Source organism: Mus pahari, chromosome 17, assembly GCF_900095145.1.
Source record: "Mus pahari chromosome 17, PAHARI_EIJ_v1.1, whole genome shotgun sequence".
NCBI lineage: Eukaryota > Metazoa > Chordata > Mammalia > Rodentia > Muridae > Mus > Mus pahari.
Genome location: NC_034606.1, coordinates 5025978 through 5045235, shown reverse-complemented (window position 1 = coordinate 5045235; position 19258 = coordinate 5025978). Strand labels below are relative to the sequence as shown.

The 19258-nt window shown below is 40.6% G+C and overlaps 1 protein-coding gene across 3 annotated transcripts in view; it reads left to right on the top strand.

Annotated features, from left to right (window-relative positions):
* The window catches only part of Ubr5 (ubiquitin protein ligase E3 component n-recognin 5), a 113019-nt gene that overhangs the window by 28120 nt on the left and 65641 nt on the right, over nt 1-19258 (top strand). For 2 of the 3 annotated variants that reach the window (XM_021216879.1, XM_029548021.1), the window contains exons 2-9: nt 2097-2141; nt 2619-2700; nt 3128-3204; nt 4338-4457; nt 10273-10462; nt 10637-10796; nt 11335-11484; nt 13796-14007. In XM_021216879.1, the coding sequence (XP_021072538.1) occupies nt 2097-2141; nt 2619-2700; nt 3128-3204; nt 4338-4457; nt 10273-10462; nt 10637-10796; nt 11335-11484; nt 13796-14007 (1036 nt within the window). The remainder of the gene's footprint in view (nt 1-2096; nt 2142-2618; nt 2701-3127; nt 3205-4337; nt 4458-10272; nt 10463-10636; nt 10797-11334; nt 11485-13795; nt 14008-19258) is intronic. The other variant, XM_021216880.1, reaches the window with a different exon arrangement.

The window sequence follows — 19258 nt, the reverse complement described above, 5'->3', positions numbered from 1 at the left end:
AGCTCTCCTTTCCTTTCTTTTTTTGAGTCAGGGTATGTACCCAGCTGTCCTAGAACTCACTGTCATTTGGCCTGGCCACCTTGGGTGTAGAGATGGTAGTACAGTCTCACTATCTTTAACTTTTGTTAAAGAAACATTGAGTGTTAGATTTATTTTGTGACAGTCTTGGTTTCCCTGGAGCTCACCGTGCACATTAGTCAGGCCTCAAACTTGTTTCACTTTCCCTTTTTGTCTTCTGGATGCTGGGATTGCAAGCATGTGCAAGCATGCTGGGTTGTGGAGAGCTGTCCTTTTTGTACAGGTTGGATATATGGACGTGTATGTGAAGTCAGGGGGACCGCTTTGGAGTTGGTTTTCCTCAATTTTGTGTGGGCACCAGGGACTGGAGACATGGCACCAGGCTTGTTTTCTTGTAGCAAACTCCTTTACTTTGTGAGCTGTCTGACTGGCTCTTTTTGTTTGTTTGAGCCAGTCTCACAGTCTCTGGCTTCTTTGGAACTCACTGTAGTCCAGTGAATTCACATAGGCCGACTCTGTTTCCGGAGTTCTGGGTTAGAGGTGTGCACCACTGTGCCTTGGTTACCAGCCCCCTTAACTGAGTTTTCAGATCAGTTTTTAATCTTAAAATTAGCTGATATCAGAAACCATTTTCTCTATCTCTTTGGTAGTCTGTAATTTGCTCTTGAGTTTATGAGTTAAATTATCTTGTAGCATTTTGACATCCTCAAAGCTTAGTTTAGTCCCATAAGCATCTACCTGAAGTACTGTTTGAAGCTACAGAAGTGTTTAATTGTAGTTTTAGCTATTGTCCAGTTTTTATAGAACTTTTGATGATCCCTTCCCCCAATATGTGTTATTGACAAGACATGCTAGTGAATAAATAGTTTTTTCTTTGTGCCACTGCAGTGGTGGGGCAGTTATGCCTTTTGTCATATGATGGCTCTAGTCCTGTGAGCTAGGGAAGTCTAGAGTTCTCCCACCTCTGCTCCAGGTCACCCAAAGCTCCTGTCAACTCTGGAGCGACAGTCCGTAGGCTGTTTTGCCTTCATTTTTTAGTTAGCCTTCTTCCACAGGTTATGAACTCCGTTATGCGTTATTCTCAAATTTAATCTGGTTTTGAAACAGAAATGTGCTATATAATTGAGCAAACTGGAATTTAGGGGCAAGGCCTGACAGAGGAGAGTTCAGAGGGTGGGGTACGTGGTAATGAGAATGAAGTTAGCAGTTTTCGTCTCTGCGTTTTTGGAAAAATGAAAACATGAGTTGAAACCTCTAAGCACTTAGTGCTTTGGTGGGCATCGGTCAGTGTGCATGTTGATACTCCGCAGTAGTTAGCGGCTTTGTAGTTGCCAGGGAAAGTTCAAAGATGCCTGGTTCTACCTACTGAGTGCTTAGACCATTTCCCAGGGTTCTCTGACTTTCTGTAGACTTTTTTCTAATTAAAAAATTTAAAAAGTTTATTTTATATGTATGAGTATTATATGTATGAGTCTATGTGTCTATAGACCACACACAACACCTCTGACTCTCTCCCAGAGAGAGAGTGTTTCAGTCTTTCTGCTGGAACTCCCATCAATTACTTCCGGCTAGTTTGCTGTTTTCCTAGTAGCCTGTCGGCTTTTTATCAGCAGGTGATGTTTCCACACCTGCACACAGATTCTCTCTTCATCCCAGTTATTTTCAATAATTCATTATATTCACATACCGTCAGAATGTCTTTTGGCGTAGACAGCAGTTGTATGTCATAGCCCCCACCCCCCAAAGGCTGGCCTCCTACTCGCACAGCTCAGTTCTGGTATTCACGGTGTGCACTACCATGCCTGGGTTAACTGCAGGTTTACAAAGGAGTTTTCCATTAGGTATTTGCTCAGAGCTCAGGAACAGCTCTCTACCTCTGGTGTTTGTTACATAAACTCTAGAAGCCTCATTTTCCTGTCTGGAAATGGGATTGTTTTGGTTATTACTGGACCTGCTGATGGGCAAGAAAGGGAAAGGAATTGCAATGCCTACTTGCGATTGTTAAGAGTTGTTCCTGTGCTACTGTTGGGAATCGGACCAGTGCTGGGTTTATTAACACTTGGCTTTTGTGTTTGAAGGTTACGGGAAGTTTCAGAGAAGCTGAACAAGTACAATTTGAACAGGTAAAAATTTTAAGCTGTTTTAAGTTTAGCCATTTTTCATGGGATGTGTTTCAGCCCTACCATGGAGCTGCAGTGTTTTCTTTCTTAGGAAGAGGATTCATCTTTATGTGATTAGTATGATTTATTAGATTAAGAATTAGATTACATTAAGAATCTTTTGAGATGTAGCCCTGGCTGTCTTGAAATTTGATGTGTAGATGAGGCCTTGAACTCACAGCACAGAGACCCACCTGTTTGTTTTGGGATTAAAGGTGTGCACTACCACATCTCTACTCTTTCCATCAAAGTTAGGTTCATTTAAATTACAGTCTCCCTTAATGCTGATCCTTAAACAGTTTGGTAGACCTTTCAACTGTAGTGATTATGCTGGTATCAGTTACTTTTATTTATTGCTTTAAAATTCCACTTAGGAATTAGTTCTTTTTGTGTACAGTTAAAAAACCAGTTTTACTTACATGCTTTTTTCTTGTTTCCTAGCCACCCGCCTTTGAATGTACTGGAGCAGGCTACTATTAAACAGTGTGTGGTGGGACCCAATCATGCTGCGTTTCTTCTTGAGGTAAATTATTTACCATACGGTGGAGAGATGAAAACTATGCATCCGTTCTTTGTTTCTTGTCAAAGGAAGGCACTGAGAGTTAGTTATGCCCAGCTTCCTTTTGTGTAAATTCTCTGGCTCAGAGAATCAATTGGGTGTAAATGATTTACTGGAACTTGAAACTAGTTAATAGCTGCATGGGAAGACTCCTGAATGTAGTTATTATATAATTTTACTCTGAATTCTTCTAGACTGTATTGTTTTAAGGGAATTCTTAGTAGCCTTTTGTTACTGTGTGTTACATTCTCCCACCCGTATCTGGAGGGGACTTCCTTGTCTTCTGAGATGACAGTGACAGGCAGAATCTGCTTATTGAATAAATTAAAACTTTAGTGTCTTCTCTTGCAAAATTTAACATGTTTTTTTGTTTATTTGTTTTTGCTTTTAGGATGGCAGAATTTGTAGGATTGGTTTTTCAGTACAACCAGACAGACTGGAATTGGGTAAACCTGATAATAATGATGGGTAAGACATTATTATTATTTTTTTGTTTGTTTGTTTGCTTTGCTTTGTGTGTGTGTGTGTGTGTGTATGCGCGCATGTTTGTTTACGGTGTTGAGGATCAAATATAGAGCATAGTATATAGTAGACAAGTGCTTTACCGCCTAGCTACATTCTTATCCTGTATTTTGTAATTAGTACAGTATGAATTTAACCCTTAGAAGGTATTAACAGAAAACCAAGGTTTTGATCTTCCTTATCTTCCAGAGATAAAAAAAGGCATAGCAGAAAAATCATGTTTAAAATAAGGTGAAATGGTTAGTTTGCTTCTTTTAGTTAAATCGATGACTTGTTGGCTGAGAAGTAAAGGCGTGTCCCTAGGTTTGCTAAGGAAGCATTGTGTCTCTCTCTATCCGATAGTCCTAGTTCTTGAGTTTCATTTTTAAGCAAGTTTATAGACGGTGCTCACATTATAAATTGCAGAGGCGTTAATTGGCTTGACACCTAGGAATGCTAAATTATAAGAAGGATGGCACTACATGCTGGGTCAGTCACAGGTGGCATTTCACTAGCAGTGGTTGGCTGTGGTGCTAGATGGCACAGACCTTGATCTGCATTCAAGGCTGCTGTTGACCTTGTATGCTCCAGAGGTTCTGTGGCTTTGCCTTCCTAAGTGGCTGCTATATAGTTGTATATACCTTGTGTATATAGTTTTATATACCTTGGATGCCTGGCTAGCTGAAATGACTTTACATATCATGTTTGTCTCTGATAGTTAGAAATGGAGGAACTCATTTTGAAAGCAGTCAAGTTCCTGCACCTCCCCACCTTCAAATTTTGGTCTTTAAAAATTACAGAGCATTAAGGGATGCTTCATAAGATTTGAATTCTACTTGGTTGTTTCTAAGAAAAACACGATTAATTTTGAAATATAAAGAAAGTTTACTACTACTATTTTTTATTTCTATTTGGAATTTGAGCAGCAGTGTGTACTGGGAGTGAGTGCAAGGGTGTGAGGCGGCTGCCAGCTGGTGCCATGTCAGGCAGCACAGCCTGGGACTTGGGAGGCTGATGCCCCGCAGAGCAGGAAGCCTGGAGGTGTGCGTCCCCTAAAGCTTGAGACTGTCATGTAATGGTTTTCTCTTGATTTTCTCTAGGTCAAAACTGAACAGCAGCTCGGGGACAGGGAGGACTTGTAGGCCGGGAAGGACAAGTGACTCCCCATGGTTTCTCTCAGGGTCTGAGACTCTGGGCAGGCTGGCAGGCAACACTCTGGGGTAAGTTGGTCCAGTTGTAGACGTCCTGGTCTGTGCGGTGACCAAGGACATCAGTATGATCACGTGACAGGGCTCAGAGCTAGCTCACTGTGCCCCCTTGATAAAAATAACCAATGCAAACCAATTAAAGAATCTAGATCTCAGTGTCATTCACTGCTGTTGTGTCATTTGAAAGTTTAAAGTTTTATACTTGGCCATTTATTATGAATTATAAAAATCCAACATTACTGGGGTTTTTCTGTATCCAAATCTGATAGTTTATTTATTTATTTTTTTTAACAAAACAAAACCCCCCCCCCCCCCCCCCCCCCGGTATCATTTTAATGTGAAGTTTATATATGGTCAAATTAAAGAAGCCATTTTCAAATTCTAGGCATGTGCTTTTATTTATTGGTTCTATTTCGGAATTTTAGATTGGGTCTGTCTACATAGCCCTGGCTGTCCTGAACTTCCCAGTGTAGACCAGACTGGCCTTGAAGCCCCAGGAATCTGGTTGCCTCTGTCTCCCAGGTTCTGGGATTAAAGATGTGCAGCGCCATGCCCAGCCTCAATGGCCAACAGTTCTGAAAACACCTGGTTAATGATTATAAGATGCCTACTCGGTCAAATTATATGATATTCAGAGGCTGATCAAAATAACTAAATGCAGTGAAATTGCTTTAAACTAGTTAAGAGAGAAAAATATATACAGTGTGAACTGGTAGGCAAAGTAAAAGATTTAAGAATTGTCTGATTTAGGGTTTCCATTACCGTGAAGAGACACCATAACCAAGGCAAACATTTAACTGGGACTGGCTTATAGTTTCAGAGGTTTAGTCCATTATCATCATGACAGGAATTGTGGCAGCATGGTGCTGGAGAAGTTGCTGAGAGTTCTACATCTTGATCCAAGAGACCCAGGTGAAGACTGTTACTCTAGCCAGACTTGAGCACATATAAGACCTCAAAGCCCACCTTTACAGTGACACTCTTCCTCTGAGAAGGCCACACCTACTCCCAACAAGGCCACACCTCCTAAGAGTGCCCATCCCTGAGCTCAGCATTCAAACACATGAGTCTGTGGAGGCCATTCCTATTCAAACCATCACAAGAATTGAGATTTCAAAATGCTTAATTTATATGTCTTTATGCTGAACTAAATTACTGCAGGAAGTAATTTGGAATTACTTCAAGAAGTAATTTAGTAATTAGAGGAAGTTCATTTTTCTTGGTTAGGTGCAATCTTCAGATTGTTTTGTGTATCCTTTAGTTTAAGGACAGGAAACACAACCTGAGCTTTAATAAAACATCTTTTTGTGTTCTGCAGAGATGAGGATTAAACCCATGCCTTGTATATTACAAGCAAATGCTTTATTTCTGACCTATATTCTCATAGTCCTATGTACACAGTGTGTGTGTGTGTGTTCAAGAATTGTGAAAATGATGTAAGAACAAAATTACTTCATTTGATAAACCTGGAACAATACATTTATTTAAGAAAGTAACTGTTACTGCAGTATGAATGAAAACTACTTTGCTCAAAGATAAACTTTTTTTTTTTTTTTTTTTTTTTTTTTTTGAGGCAGGGTTTCTCTGTGTAGCCCTGGCTGTCTTGGAACTCACTTTGTAGACCAGGCTGGCCTTGAACTCAGAAATCCGCCTGCCTCTGCCTCCCAAGTGCTGGGATTAAGGGTGCGTGCCACCACCGCCCAGCAAGACAAACATTTCTTTATTGAGTTGGGGGTTCTGCAGGGCAAATCCAGAGCCATGGATGAGTTGTACTTCCCACTGGAGGCTGCTTTCGTGATACAACAATGGAGTTGACTTGTGATCAGGGATTGACCCTGCTTAGTCCTCAAGGTGTAGCTAGTAACCATTTGACCCGTCACAGAAAAGCTTATTCATCCTTGTTTAGTTTTTCACTTTTATAGTGGCATTTGTTCCTACTCTTATGTGTTTAAAGTTTATCCTCAAATCCTGAAATAGTTTGGTCTTAAAAATCTTGGAGTCCCAGAGCTTGGGGGACAGTAGGGTCCTGAGTTTGAGGTCAGCTTGACAGTAGAGTGAGACCCTGTCACGTTAGCGCCTCTGTAAGCTTAGGGATTGGCCATTCCTGGTCTCGGGTCGTGCCATCTAGCATCTGTCAGTTGACAAGGCACCATGCTGTCAGTCCTGAGCAGGCCACTCTTGAGCCTGTTTATTTGGTCACTATCATGAGTGTGAAGGCCTTGACAATGCAGTGTTTGCATTTGTCTGTTCTTTTCTCATGATAAAATAGAGATTATGCAGTTTTGGCAGAAATAGTCCGAATCTTTACTGAGTAATGTTGGGTGGCATATGGTGTTGATAGGTCTCAAAGGTTGTGAGATTACTTCCAGTTATTAAGTGGAATTGATGTCCCCACCACAAGACACCCCTAATCTCTGGACATTCACACATAGTTTGTGAAAAGAGACCTTTCCAAGTATGCAAATATCTGTTTTTGTTTGTGTTTTGTTTTGAGACAGGGTTTTTTCTGTCACAGCCCTGGCAGTCCTGGAACTCACTTTGTAGATGAGGCTAGCCTTCACACTCTTACAACTGATAGTATCTGCCTCCTGAGGGCTGGGATTAAAGGTGTGGGCCGTCACACCTGGCTCAAGTGCACAAGTGTCTGATTCGCCTCATACTTTTGCTCATTGATTTTAATATCTTGATGGTTGTGGATGTCAGTAGTTGTAGCATTGGCCAGCTATTTAAAGTTGCATTATTTCTTTCATATTTATTTATTGGAATTTAACTATAAGGAAGAACTTCCTCTGGTCAGGTTTTTCCCCCATTTTAAAAGTCCTTTTTACTACTCTGGTTTTGCGAATTCATTCTCATTCATTCATATTCTCTCTCTCTCTCTCTCTCTCTCTCTCTCTCTCTCTCTCTCTCATTTGTAAACTGCTACTATGTTGCTCAAATTGTCCTCTTGATTTAAATTCTCTTAACTATTAGGCTAGTTATAATGATATTAAGCTAGTTATAATGACATGTCTTACAGAATGACATATAAGGCAGTGGAATTTTATGATTTATAGCTGAAACATGCAGCAGATAACAATAATGGCCTGGCCCATGTGGCCAGGAATAAACCACCAAAGAGGACTGGAGCTGGTTTTATGGCTTTAAAATGCAGAGAATTGTTTATGTTTGAGCTGCCCCTCAGTTCTTCCCTACCTGCTCCTGCTCAACCCCAGACCCCTCAACACTTTGAGCTGCTGATCAGAATTGGGAAAGGGCATTCTCGTGCTTGCTTATATATTTCGCTTACAAAGATCTGATGTATTCAGTGTAAATGTGAGATTGTAAATCAAGAAATTTTACAATCACATTTTCATAAGTTTTTTTTTCTTGACTTGTTCTTTCCCTACTTTTCCATTAATTATAAGTGTTAAAGTTTGAAAGTTATGACATTTGAGAATTCAGGACAGACAGACCTTGAGTACTCAAAGGGACATGATTAATACATGATTAATCATAAATGTGTTGGATATAATCAAGTAGGAAGGAGACTGTCCTCTTCCCCATTGTGTTGGGTCATGGCATGCTTTTCCTCCTGTCAGCGTGAGCGTGGAGAGGGCTCTTTTCTCCTCACTGGTCATCTTGGGACTGTAGAACTCCTTTAGAGTTCTTTTCCTGTGTGTGTGTGTGTGTGTGTGTGTGTGTGTGTGTGTGTGTGTGTGGCGGTTTTGTGGACTAAAGATTGCTAGATTGCTAGCTGCTGTTTTTTTTTCCATTAATAATTGCTTATTATTTATACTGGGAGGTGTTTCAGAAACTTCCTGTTGTTTTAATTTATTTCATACCAGGTTGGAAACAAGAGCCTATCTATCTGGGAGAAGGGAGTTTGTGTTTAATAGTAAGGCTAAAAAAGGATTTTTGACTGTCAGAAATCTGTTACTGCTATTTAACAAGGAAGTTAGGCATAAGCTTCTTTAGGTTGGCATGAGCGATGCAGTCCTTTAGGATGCATCTGAACTAACACACCCTGGCTTTTGGAGTGTAAAGGAGAGTGGGATGGACCTGCGTGGTGCTTCCACCTCCCACGGCACAGACAGGAGACCATTATCAGGTGTGTCCCCCTTTTTGTTCTCTGCCTACTTCTTTGAGGCAGGGTCTCTTTCCAGAACATCAGCTAGGCTAGCACTCCATGCTCCCTCTCTTTCCATATAGCTGGGGGCTTACAGTTAATATACACAGGGCCATACCCAACTTTGTGTAGACTGGATCTGAACGCGGGTCTTCATGCTTGGCTGAGCATTGATTGCTGAGCTTTCGTACTTGTTATTATCTCATAGAATTCCATGATATCTATATCCAGGTCTTTTTCTTTCCTTCCCTTGACTGGGAGAGTTTCTCAGACTCTTTAAAACAAACAAACAAAAATAATGTATTTTTAAAGCTAGTTTACCAATTATGTGCGCTATACTTGGTTCATAGGCTCTACATTTGTATGCTATGGGCTAATTAATACTATTATGTGTGATTTCTGGTCCTTTGTGTACCCTGAGTGCCATATGGCAGGGTTAGAGTTGTAGGACTAACTTGACTAGTAGTTGTACAGAGTAGAGTCATGGCTTTTTATTCTATTAAAAAACAAACAAACAGAACTAACATACTAATATTAGAAGAAATTAACTCATTCCTATCTTGTTTCCCACTAGTAAAACTCAACCAACGTTATGTGCTTAGTATAACATCAACCTTTATCTAAACAAGTTGGTCAGAAGAATGCTTGGTTAGTTAGGGTTATGGAGTGGGTATTGAGTTTGAATTTTGATAGGTTAAACAGTGGGAATCCCAAGATCCCTTTAGCAGCAGTTACAGTAATGGATAAGTAAACTCAACACAGGCTGGTGAAGCAGATGTTGCAAACTGTCAACTGTTAGTATGACAGTGAATTGAAACTGTTGGTGCTAGATTACAATTTTTAGATAGGTAGCTATTCTCCACTGTTATCTCTGTCTTGGCACTCATTTTGTTTGTTTGTTTTTTAATGTCTCTTGTTTATACTTCCTGACAGTTTTAGTTTGTGATCCTTGTAAGATTAGCATGGATGGATACATGAGCTTAGATAGGTTTCTAGCATTGCTTGCTTGGGGGAAAATTATATATGTCACTTGGTAGGAATGGAGGTCATTCCTTTGTGTTCAACCAAACGGAGACATTTTTAGGTGAAATTAATACTTAGGCTCAAACAATAGGCTTAAGGTGACCCTCTTCCCACGTAAACTGGGAAATAAAGTTGTTTTGGTTAATGTGTTTTTTAGACTCATTGTGGTTATCCCATGGTTTGCACATGTGTGTGGGTGTTTGTGTGCATGTGCCTTTTGTAGGTTGTGTGGATGCTAAAGGTCTGTGTCAGGCTTCTTCCTAAGTCACTCTTGTCTGGTGTGTGCAGCAGGGCGCTGAACTGGACTGCTCTCCTTACTTAGCTAGGCTGGCCAAGAAAGCCTGGGGATCCTCCTTTATGAACTCAGCCATCTTCCCAGGCCTGCCCCTTCCCTTTGATTTTGGGTAGGGTCTCACTATGTAGTCCAGGCTGGATTTTAATATCTCCTGAGTGGTGGGATTACAAGGAAACAATGCCATGCCCCTCTTTGTGTGCAAATATTTAACAAAGGTGGAAATGGTAGTGTATTTATTATTTCAAGTGAATTTATATTTAAGTATTACAAAATTTAGACAGTTTTTTAAGGTTTGTTCCAGAATTTTAACTAGATAGCTAATGTACAAGAATGAGACTCAAAATGACTTTAAAGGACGAATGGTTTAAAATTTTTAATTTTACAAATTGTTGAATATTTAGAAGCCGCTGGAGTTCTGGCGTGGGGGGAAGTGGAGGAGGCTCCTCTGGTCGGTCATCTGCTGGAGCCCGTGATTCCCGGCGACAGACTCGAGTCATTCGTACTGGACGGGATCGGGGGTCTGGACTTCTGGGCAGTCAGCCCCAGCCAGTTATTCCAGCATCTGTCATTCCTGAGGAACTGATTTCACAGGTGTGTGCTTTGAGAACCTTAACCACGAAGGCGAAGGCGGGCGGGGGTGGGGGAGGGGGAGTGCTTATCTAGTGACTCCTATGGGTTGAAAAATGTGGTTTGTTTATCAAAATAGAAGAGTAACTTCAGGAAATAAGAGAACATTAGCATAGCACTATCCTCTGTTTATTTTAGGCACAAGTTGTTTTACAAGGCAAATCAAGAAGTGTCATTATTCGAGAACTTCAGAGAACAAATCTTGATGTCAACCTTGCTGTAAATAACTTACTGAGCCGGGATGATGAGGATGGAGATGACGGTGATGACACAGCCAGTGAATCTTACCTGCCGGGAGGTTGGTGCCTCCCTCTCTCGCAGCTCCTGCTTGGGGTGATCCTTTGAGCTTGGGAGTTTATAGCTGGTGATAATTGTCATTTGGAAGCTATACAGTTTGCTTATAGTGTCCCATTTAAGGGGAAATATTTTTACTCAGTGGATTTGGTTTGATCCTAATTAAGACATGACGGCATTGCATAGATTTATCCCTGGCTGACATGTAGGATGTTGTTTTTTGATAATATCATTGCTGAACATTGGTACTTACTGAACTGCATTTATTTTCGTCTGTATTTTGTTTCAATGTCATTAAGTATATCTTAAAAGTGGATTTTAATTTTGTAAGTAGTACCTGCAGCAATTATGCATGTTGTTCGTCCTTAAGGTCTGTGTTTCTAATGTTCATTTTATTTCTTAGATCTTGGGGGATACTGCTCCCCCTGCTCCAGGTCTTTGGTTTTAATGTGTTTTAATTTTTAGAGCTCTTTTAGTGGTCTGTGATTGCATTATCTGTAGATGCTTCATTTATTCATACATTTATTTGTTTTTATTTGTAGAAGATCTTATGTCTCTTCTTGATGCTGACATTCACTCTGCCCACCCAAGTGTTATTATTGATGCTGATGCCATGTTTTCTGAGGACATTAGCTATTTTGGTTACCCTTCTTTTCGTCGTTCATCACTCTCTAGGCTAGGCTCATCTCGAGGTAATTTTGCATTTTATTTCTTCTTGATTGTGGGCTGGCTGTGTGGAGAGCTAGTGATAAGCTCACCTGTATCTGAGCTTCAATCTTACAGTAGGACGAAGTCATTACATAGCAGTGGTTTGGGGGCTTTGGCTTTACAACTAGGCTTTAACATTGTGTAATACATAGCAAAGGCTGTGATTTAGCTAAGTAGACTTTTACCTATGAGATAGATACTGAACTAAAAGTAGAATGCTAGTTTTCAGCGACATGCAGCATTCAGAAAAGTACACTTCTGAATTTGATTACGACAATGTAATCATGTTCATTTTAAGTAGTGAGTAGATAGTGGAGTATGGAAACTTAGGAGAAAGGGGCTGGCCAGTATTAAACTGACAGATCTGTTAGGTTATTAATATGCTATTTATACAAGTCTGAAATCTTTAAAAGGTATATAGTGCAGATTTTGAGCCACTTAAGCCAACCTCTGATGGGCTTATGTAAGCTTTACTTACATTATTATTCCTAGTGAGCTAGCTTGCTTGCCTGCCTGCCTGCCTGCCCCCCCCCCCCCCCGCTTTCTAGAGTTCAAAACTGCTTTATCTAAATAATAGACAAAACAAGCTATAGTTAGCAGTTATTATAAGCTAGAAAAGATGCCATGTTGTGCTAAGGCTGGTCTTCTTACATATATTTGGTACTTAGAAGATGATTTTTTAAAATAACATATCTATGGACCTTTTAACATGTGAACATGTTGTAGCTTAAACTTTTAAAGACAAATGAACATTTAAAATTGCTTTAAAACTGTCAGTTATTAAATTTTCAAATATTTATTTTCTAACATTAGCAACTCCTAAATACCTGTTTCTTAAGTTACTCTGTGTAGGTACTTTTAATTTGAATCATGTGAAATCGCACTTAACTGCTTTGGTTGATCTTGGGAATTTGGCAGTTTTTTTGATGTTTTAGTGGTGGTGGGAATGGAAACCAAACCTCCCATATGCTGGACTTTGAGCTACAGGTCTAGCCTCAGGTTTAGCCTCGTGTGCATCAGTGTTGTGTGCTTTAGCTATGGATTATTTCTAATCTGTTCTCGTAAAATCTTGGGACGTTTATCTTTACCATATTAATATTTTATTTATTTATTTAATTTTTTTCTGAGACAGGGTTTCTTTGTGTAGCCCTGGCTGTCATTGAAATCAGAGATTCAGCTTCTCCTGCCTCCCAGAAGCAGGAGAAAAAGGTGTGCGATACCACGCCTGACTATTTTGACTATTTTAAAAAGTAAACAACTATAAATGTGGCTGTGGCTTTAGATAATTTGAGGTCACTTTTTAGGAAGTGTAAGAAGACTTATAGAAAGTTCCCTTCGCCCTTAAAAAGAAGTCTGTTCCTCAAAACATTTTATACGATTTATTCATAAAATCCATTCTGTAAATTTATCAAGAACTTACTTGAGTTACCAAGTTTTTTTTTTTTTTTGTATACTAATATATTTATAGTTCAACTTATTTAAGTTTTTCTGTTTATTTAAAAAACCTTGCTGGGCGTGATGGCGCACGCCTTTAATCCCAGGGAGGCAGAGGCAGGTGAATTTCTGAGTTCGAGGCCAGCCTGGTCTACAAAGTGAGTTCCAGGACAGCCAGGACTATACAGAGAAACCCTGTCTCGGAAAAAAAAAAAACAAAAAACAAAAAACCAATAAATAAATAAATAAAACCTTAAGGATTTCTAACCAATCCTCTTGGTTTGTGCCTTAGTTAGGATTCCTGTTGTCGATGTAGAACACTAGGACCAAAAGCGGTCTAAGTAGGAGAGGGCTTATTTCAGAGTGTATACTTCCATATTGCAGTGTCTGAGAGAAGTCAGGCCCAGGACTCCGTCAGCCTTCTTTCTTCTAGCAGAGGACCACAACTACCTGGGGTGGCACCACCCACAATGGGCTGGGCCCTTCCATGTCAACAATCACTGTTCTCTATGGGTCATTTTCTCTTTCCAGATGACACTAGCCTGTGCCAAATTGACATGAAAATTAGCCATCCCAATTTGCTTACACATATTTAATGTTTTAAAATTCTAATTTATGAACTTTTAAAATTTTTAAATCAAAGAATCTTCTACTAATTATTTTTAATGAATATATGAAATATGAAATAGTAATTTTATGTGAATAATATAATTCCAGAATTATTAAATCCATTAAAAACTGCCTACCAAATCATTTAGATACTGACTGCATTTTTCATAAAGTGCTGTTAGCTGCGTCCTGCAGGGTGTGGACTAGAGTGGCTTACTTTTATCCCACTGGTGTGACCCGATTGCATACCAGTTCTCCTTCTTCCCTTAGAGAGAGACTCCGAGCTTCTGCGGGAACGGGAGTCTGTTCTACGTTTACGGGAGCGGCGGTGGCTTGATGGAGCCTCATTTGATAACGAAAGGGGTTCTACCAGCAAAGAGGGAGAGTCAAACCCAGATAAGAAGAACACACCTGTTCAGAGTCCAGTGTCTCTGGGAGAAGACTTACAGTGGTGGCCTGACAAGGTATTTGGGAAACGCTTACACCTTTCATTAGAGTCCACTCCATTAAATGTTTCTGTTTGATTGAATGAGACTTTCCTAGGACTGTTGAAAAGAGGTATTAGTTTTAAAGTGCTTATCTGTCCTTTGTTTTAGAAGCAGACCACTAGAGATCTTCTGGTGCATTCCCAAGCTAGGTACCACATGCACTTACTGGGTGGTAGTCTCAGGAACACATGAGAATTGGTACATTCTTTGGTAGACATTGATTCTGTTGACTCTGCCAGGTTTGAAATGTCAAATGGACCCTAGTTTCTACAGGGCAAGCTCTAGTCATTGATGCAGGGTGCATGTAGGGACAAGATGAGGGCTATGGATTTCCATCTTATGAAGTACGTTTGATAGACCCTGTGACGATTAGTAGACAAAGGAGTGGCCAAAGGAGAGGAGGGGAGGGGTGGAAAATAGAGCAAGAAGTAAATTCTAGAAGGCACCACCATCTAGATTGGTGAAGTTGATTTGGATGTTTATAGATCCATCTCTACCATAAATCGTCTATTGATGGCGTGTGCTCTATTGTCCTAAGTGGTGAATTCATTTACACGGGATTTTTTTAGAAATCCGTAATTTTCATGCATTAAAATCAGTGCCCTCCTTCTCTCCCTGTTTCCACAGATGGTTGAGTGGGACTTAATTCTTAAGCATAAGTAAACTGGATTTTTGGTACACACATCTGATTTTGGTGTTTGGGAAGCAGGAGAATCAGGCCAGCCTGGGCCATATGAGACCCTGTCTTATGGAGGGGAGAGGGCATAGGTGTGACTTGGAAGTTAATCACTAGCAGATGAAGAGTATGACCTGAGCTTTTTTCATTTCTTTGAACTCAAAATTGGAAGGATATTAAAACTTCCATATCTTATGTTTTTTATAGTTATAAATCTTAATACAGTTAATGTGTCTTGCTTCCATAGTCATGTGGGAAACTTGAATGCAAGAGGGACGAGCAACTTTAACCCTTGTCTTTGGATTGCTTTTATTGGCAGCTACCAGACTTGGCCTGAATTGTATTCTCCCAGTTCTTAACACAGCACTGGAACCATCCCTGCTTCCTTCTTGGGTGGTAATGGATTGTGGAGTGTCTAAACCATTCTTTGTTCTTCTCCTCTCCCTCCCACCCTTCTCCCACTCCCCTTTCCTTTCTTGTTTTTCTCCTCTCCCTCCCCTAGTCTTCCCTCCCCCTCCCTCCCCTCCCCCTCCATCCCCTCCCCCTCCCTCCTATCATCCCTCTCTCTAACTGTGCAGTCCGATGCCCGTGGCTCTCAGGTCTCTAACTGTGGAGTCAGATGCCATGGTTGTGTCTTTCACTGGTTGGATGAGCTCTGTCATGGTGTTTGGTAAAGGATTGTGATTCCTGAGTGAAAGGTTTGAGGGGAACACTTGAGAGGGTGGAAGGAAGGAAGTGGGCAACAGAACAGGATTGGGATCCACTTGGTATTTGGTGGAGAACTGAGGGTCTAAAGAAGGCCTTGAAGTCCCCGACTCAGGACAGTTGGAATGTTGTACTTAAGCTAGCACTTCAGAAGAGATGAAAAGCGTGGACCCATCTATCCCTTCTGTGTCACAGATGTTTGTTGACTGAGGGCTGCTAGACTGTTGCTTTGCCACATAGCAGGTCTGTAGTAATTACTAAACCCTTTTCTCATAAAGCTTCAAGTCTGAGACAGGTGGTGGTGGCACACGCCTTTAATCCCTGCTCTCAGGAGGCAGAGGTAGGCAGATCTCTGAGTTCCAGGACAGCCTGGGCTATAAAGAGAAACCCTGTCTTGAAAACTAAAAAAACAAAAAACAACAAAAACAAAAACAAAAACAAAAAACCAAAACCAAACTAAACAAAGAAACCTTCAAGTCTATTGCAAGAGACAGATTAAAACCACAAATTGCTTATTTAAATGTGATCTTTTTTTTTTTAATTGTGGTAAGATTATTTTTTTGGGGGGGGGGGAAATCAAGACAGGGTTTCTCTGTATAGTCCTGGCTGTCCTGGAACTCACTTTGTGGTCTAGGCTGGCCTGGAACTCAGAAATCCGCCTGCCTCTGCCTCCCAAGTGCTGGGATTAAAGGTGTGTGCCATTACGTCTGGCTTAGTCATTGGAATTGTATAGCTTATGTCTGAACTATTCATTCTTTCTTTTGCTTTTTCTGTATATCAGTATTTCCCTGCACGTATGTTTGTGTACTGTGTGCTTGCTTGGCTTCCTTGGAAATTAGAAGAGGGTGTTGGAAACTCATTAGATGCCATGAGTGCTAGGACTCAATCCTGGGCCCTCTGGAAGGGCAGACTACTGAGCTGGCTCGTCTGCTTATTTGTTGTAAACTTTTAAGCACTTTAGATTGATGAGAAAGCCTAGTTTTGTCAGTGCTCATGTTGTTTGTTAAGTACTATGGTCAGCAGTGAAGCCAGTAGCCTTATTAGGATTTTTGACACATCTCATTTTTAATTTTACAGAGTTACCTAGTTGACTCTCCTTTAATTTATTTATCTTTTTTATATTTATCCATTTGATTAATTTATTGTGTCTATCCTTGTGGATGGTTGTGCAGTGTGTATTTGTGCATAGAGGTCAACAGACTATACATTCTATCAGGATATGTGCTAAGAGGGAATGATGTTACCTTGTAAAAGGGTATACAATCCTTTGCTCATTGCAGTGTTACTGACAATAACCAGAATATGGAAAAACTGTTAATGGTATGTAAGTAATACATTCTCTGTCTCTGTCTCTTGTCTGTCTGTCTCCCCCCCCCCCTTTCACACACACACACACACACACACACACACACACACACACACACAAACACGGGAATGAGTAGCCAACAAAATATCCTATTTGTCACAGTAGGAATAGAATTAGAGGAAAGCAGGCTAAGCGGACCAGTTAGAAACATGCGTACTACATGGTTTCTCTAAGTGGACAGTCTTCAGAAAAGAAAAGGCAGACATTCCGAGACAGTGAACTTGGCTGCCATAGATGATGTGTGAATGGAAGATACAATGGGAGGTATAAAGGTGCACACATGGCATAAGCATATAACTTCTCACTTCTGCTAGAGACTGTAGCTAAATAAGTGGTGTCAGCTGCCTCGGAGACAGTTCTGTGACATAATCAGTTTGAGTCTGCTCAACCAGGGCAGCTATTTTACTGTAATATTCTGGAGTATCATGTTGAAACTTCAGAAGTGTGCAATAAATTACACATCTCTGTAAGTAAACTCACCGAACATAAAAACTTTGCTTTGTGCTCTGACAAAACACTATGTAGATTTAAAGGGTGCTTGTATTCATTTGCTAAGCTCCCAGGAAGGGCTTAGTGGTGTTTAATGGGAGGAATACAGAAGTAATCCCCAGATCAGCACTGTTAATTAGCAATTACATCCTTTACTGTTCTGGATCTGTTTTCAGAAAGGTTAGGGAATGAGTATGTTATTCCTACAGCTCTTTCCACATGAGGTTAGGTGCTGTGTCTCTCTAATGGCAGAAGAAAGAGGCTAGCGTGTGATAACTGCTTCCTAGAGAACCCAGCTGCTACTAGAACATGTTCATTGGCCACTTTACTTTGGTTTACATGTGGATGAGCATGAGAACAAAGTTTTAGAAGTGTAAGCCAGGCATTATGGCACATGCCTGTGATCCCAGACTGCAGGAGGATTGCCATGTGTTCAAGGCCGACTTGAACATCATAATGAATACCAGGCCAGCAAGACAAAAAGTATATAAAGTGTAATTTGATAATGAGCAAATCAAGACAGGGTCACATAGAAAAAGCATTACAAAAGGGAGGTCATTAGGAAAGAGGATGAGGCAGAGAATCACAGCTGAGCAAGTGGCACAGCATACTCTCTTGATCATAGCACTGTATGTACTGCATACTGTGCGTGCGTTCAGTGACGAGTCCCAATAAGTGACCTTTTAGTCCCTTCCGTAGGCAGGTTATTGCGCCATTCATCAGCATTGGTCCATAGCAGATTTCCACGTCCTGATCTGCCCAGCTGGCTCATTTAGGACTTGTCTTGGTGAACTTTGGTCCATCCTGGAAGGATGTAGTAAGTAATTTTCTAAATAAGTACTTTTATAGTTAGGATGATTCATTCAGGATGGTACTGTTTTGGAGTTGTTTGGTTTGTTCACTCTACATTTGGTTGATGTGCCATGTGTTATGAGCTACAGTAGGTTAGAGCTCATTGAGGAGCCTTTACCATGGAGTGTGATGTGCTAGCAGTATCACCGCTAAACTGAAGGTATGGAGAAAGTTCTGTGGGGATTGAATGGGAAATGACCAATTTCATCTTAGAATCTGGAGAAAGGCTTCACAGAGGATCTAACATTTAAGTAACTTCAAGTTGGCATTAAACATAATCATGCATGGATTCTGAGTTACGAAAGATCATAATATGTTTGTAGAATGTATAGAACTGCTGCTGTAATTTACCAAGTCGAGATGCTAAGATAGCATAGATTGTAGATGGCTGAGGATCAACTTCCAAGGAATTAACATATTGTTCTTCAGTGACTAATCAGAATTTCTAGATAAAGTCTGCGATGAGAGTGGTGAGGTTTTGTTAGTTTTTAAAGAAGCGAGCACTGTTGGAATCATGAGAGAACTAGAGGAACAGGAAAAGGAAAATTTAGTCAGTTTGAACATGGTAGGAATTTTGGATCAAATGTGGAGATCACAACCAAAATAATGGTTCAGAGGACAGAAGACTGCAAGGAATTTGACAAGTGCAGCGTTGCCTTTATTAGTTGCTAGGCTGATGAGAGAAAAGGAAGAGAAGAATGTGAGATCCGCTGCTAGATGGTGGACAGTGGGCCATCAGTAGGGTAGGGGACTGCAGGTGATGTGGGCCTTGTGGAGATGGATCTGTTCTTCAGGAGCCATACCCACCAATTTGGGTCTGTCTCAGTTTCCACCTTTCGCCTATGCGATGTCATACTCATGGTTTTGGGTGTGGATGGCTTACTGTCTTCCTAGTACCTCTCTTAACCCTTATGTCTATGTCAAATTATGTTTATTATATCACAGCTCTCTTTAAAAAAATAAACGATGTCAACAAAGAGTTCTGTAGATAATGTGGGCATCATATTTCAAAATTTGGTGAGGCTGAGTGCCTGGTAAACACTGAAATGGATGATCACAGCCAGCTACTGGATGGAACACAGGGTCCCCAATGGAGGAACTAGAGAAAGTACCCAAGTACCTGAAGGGGGCTGCAACCC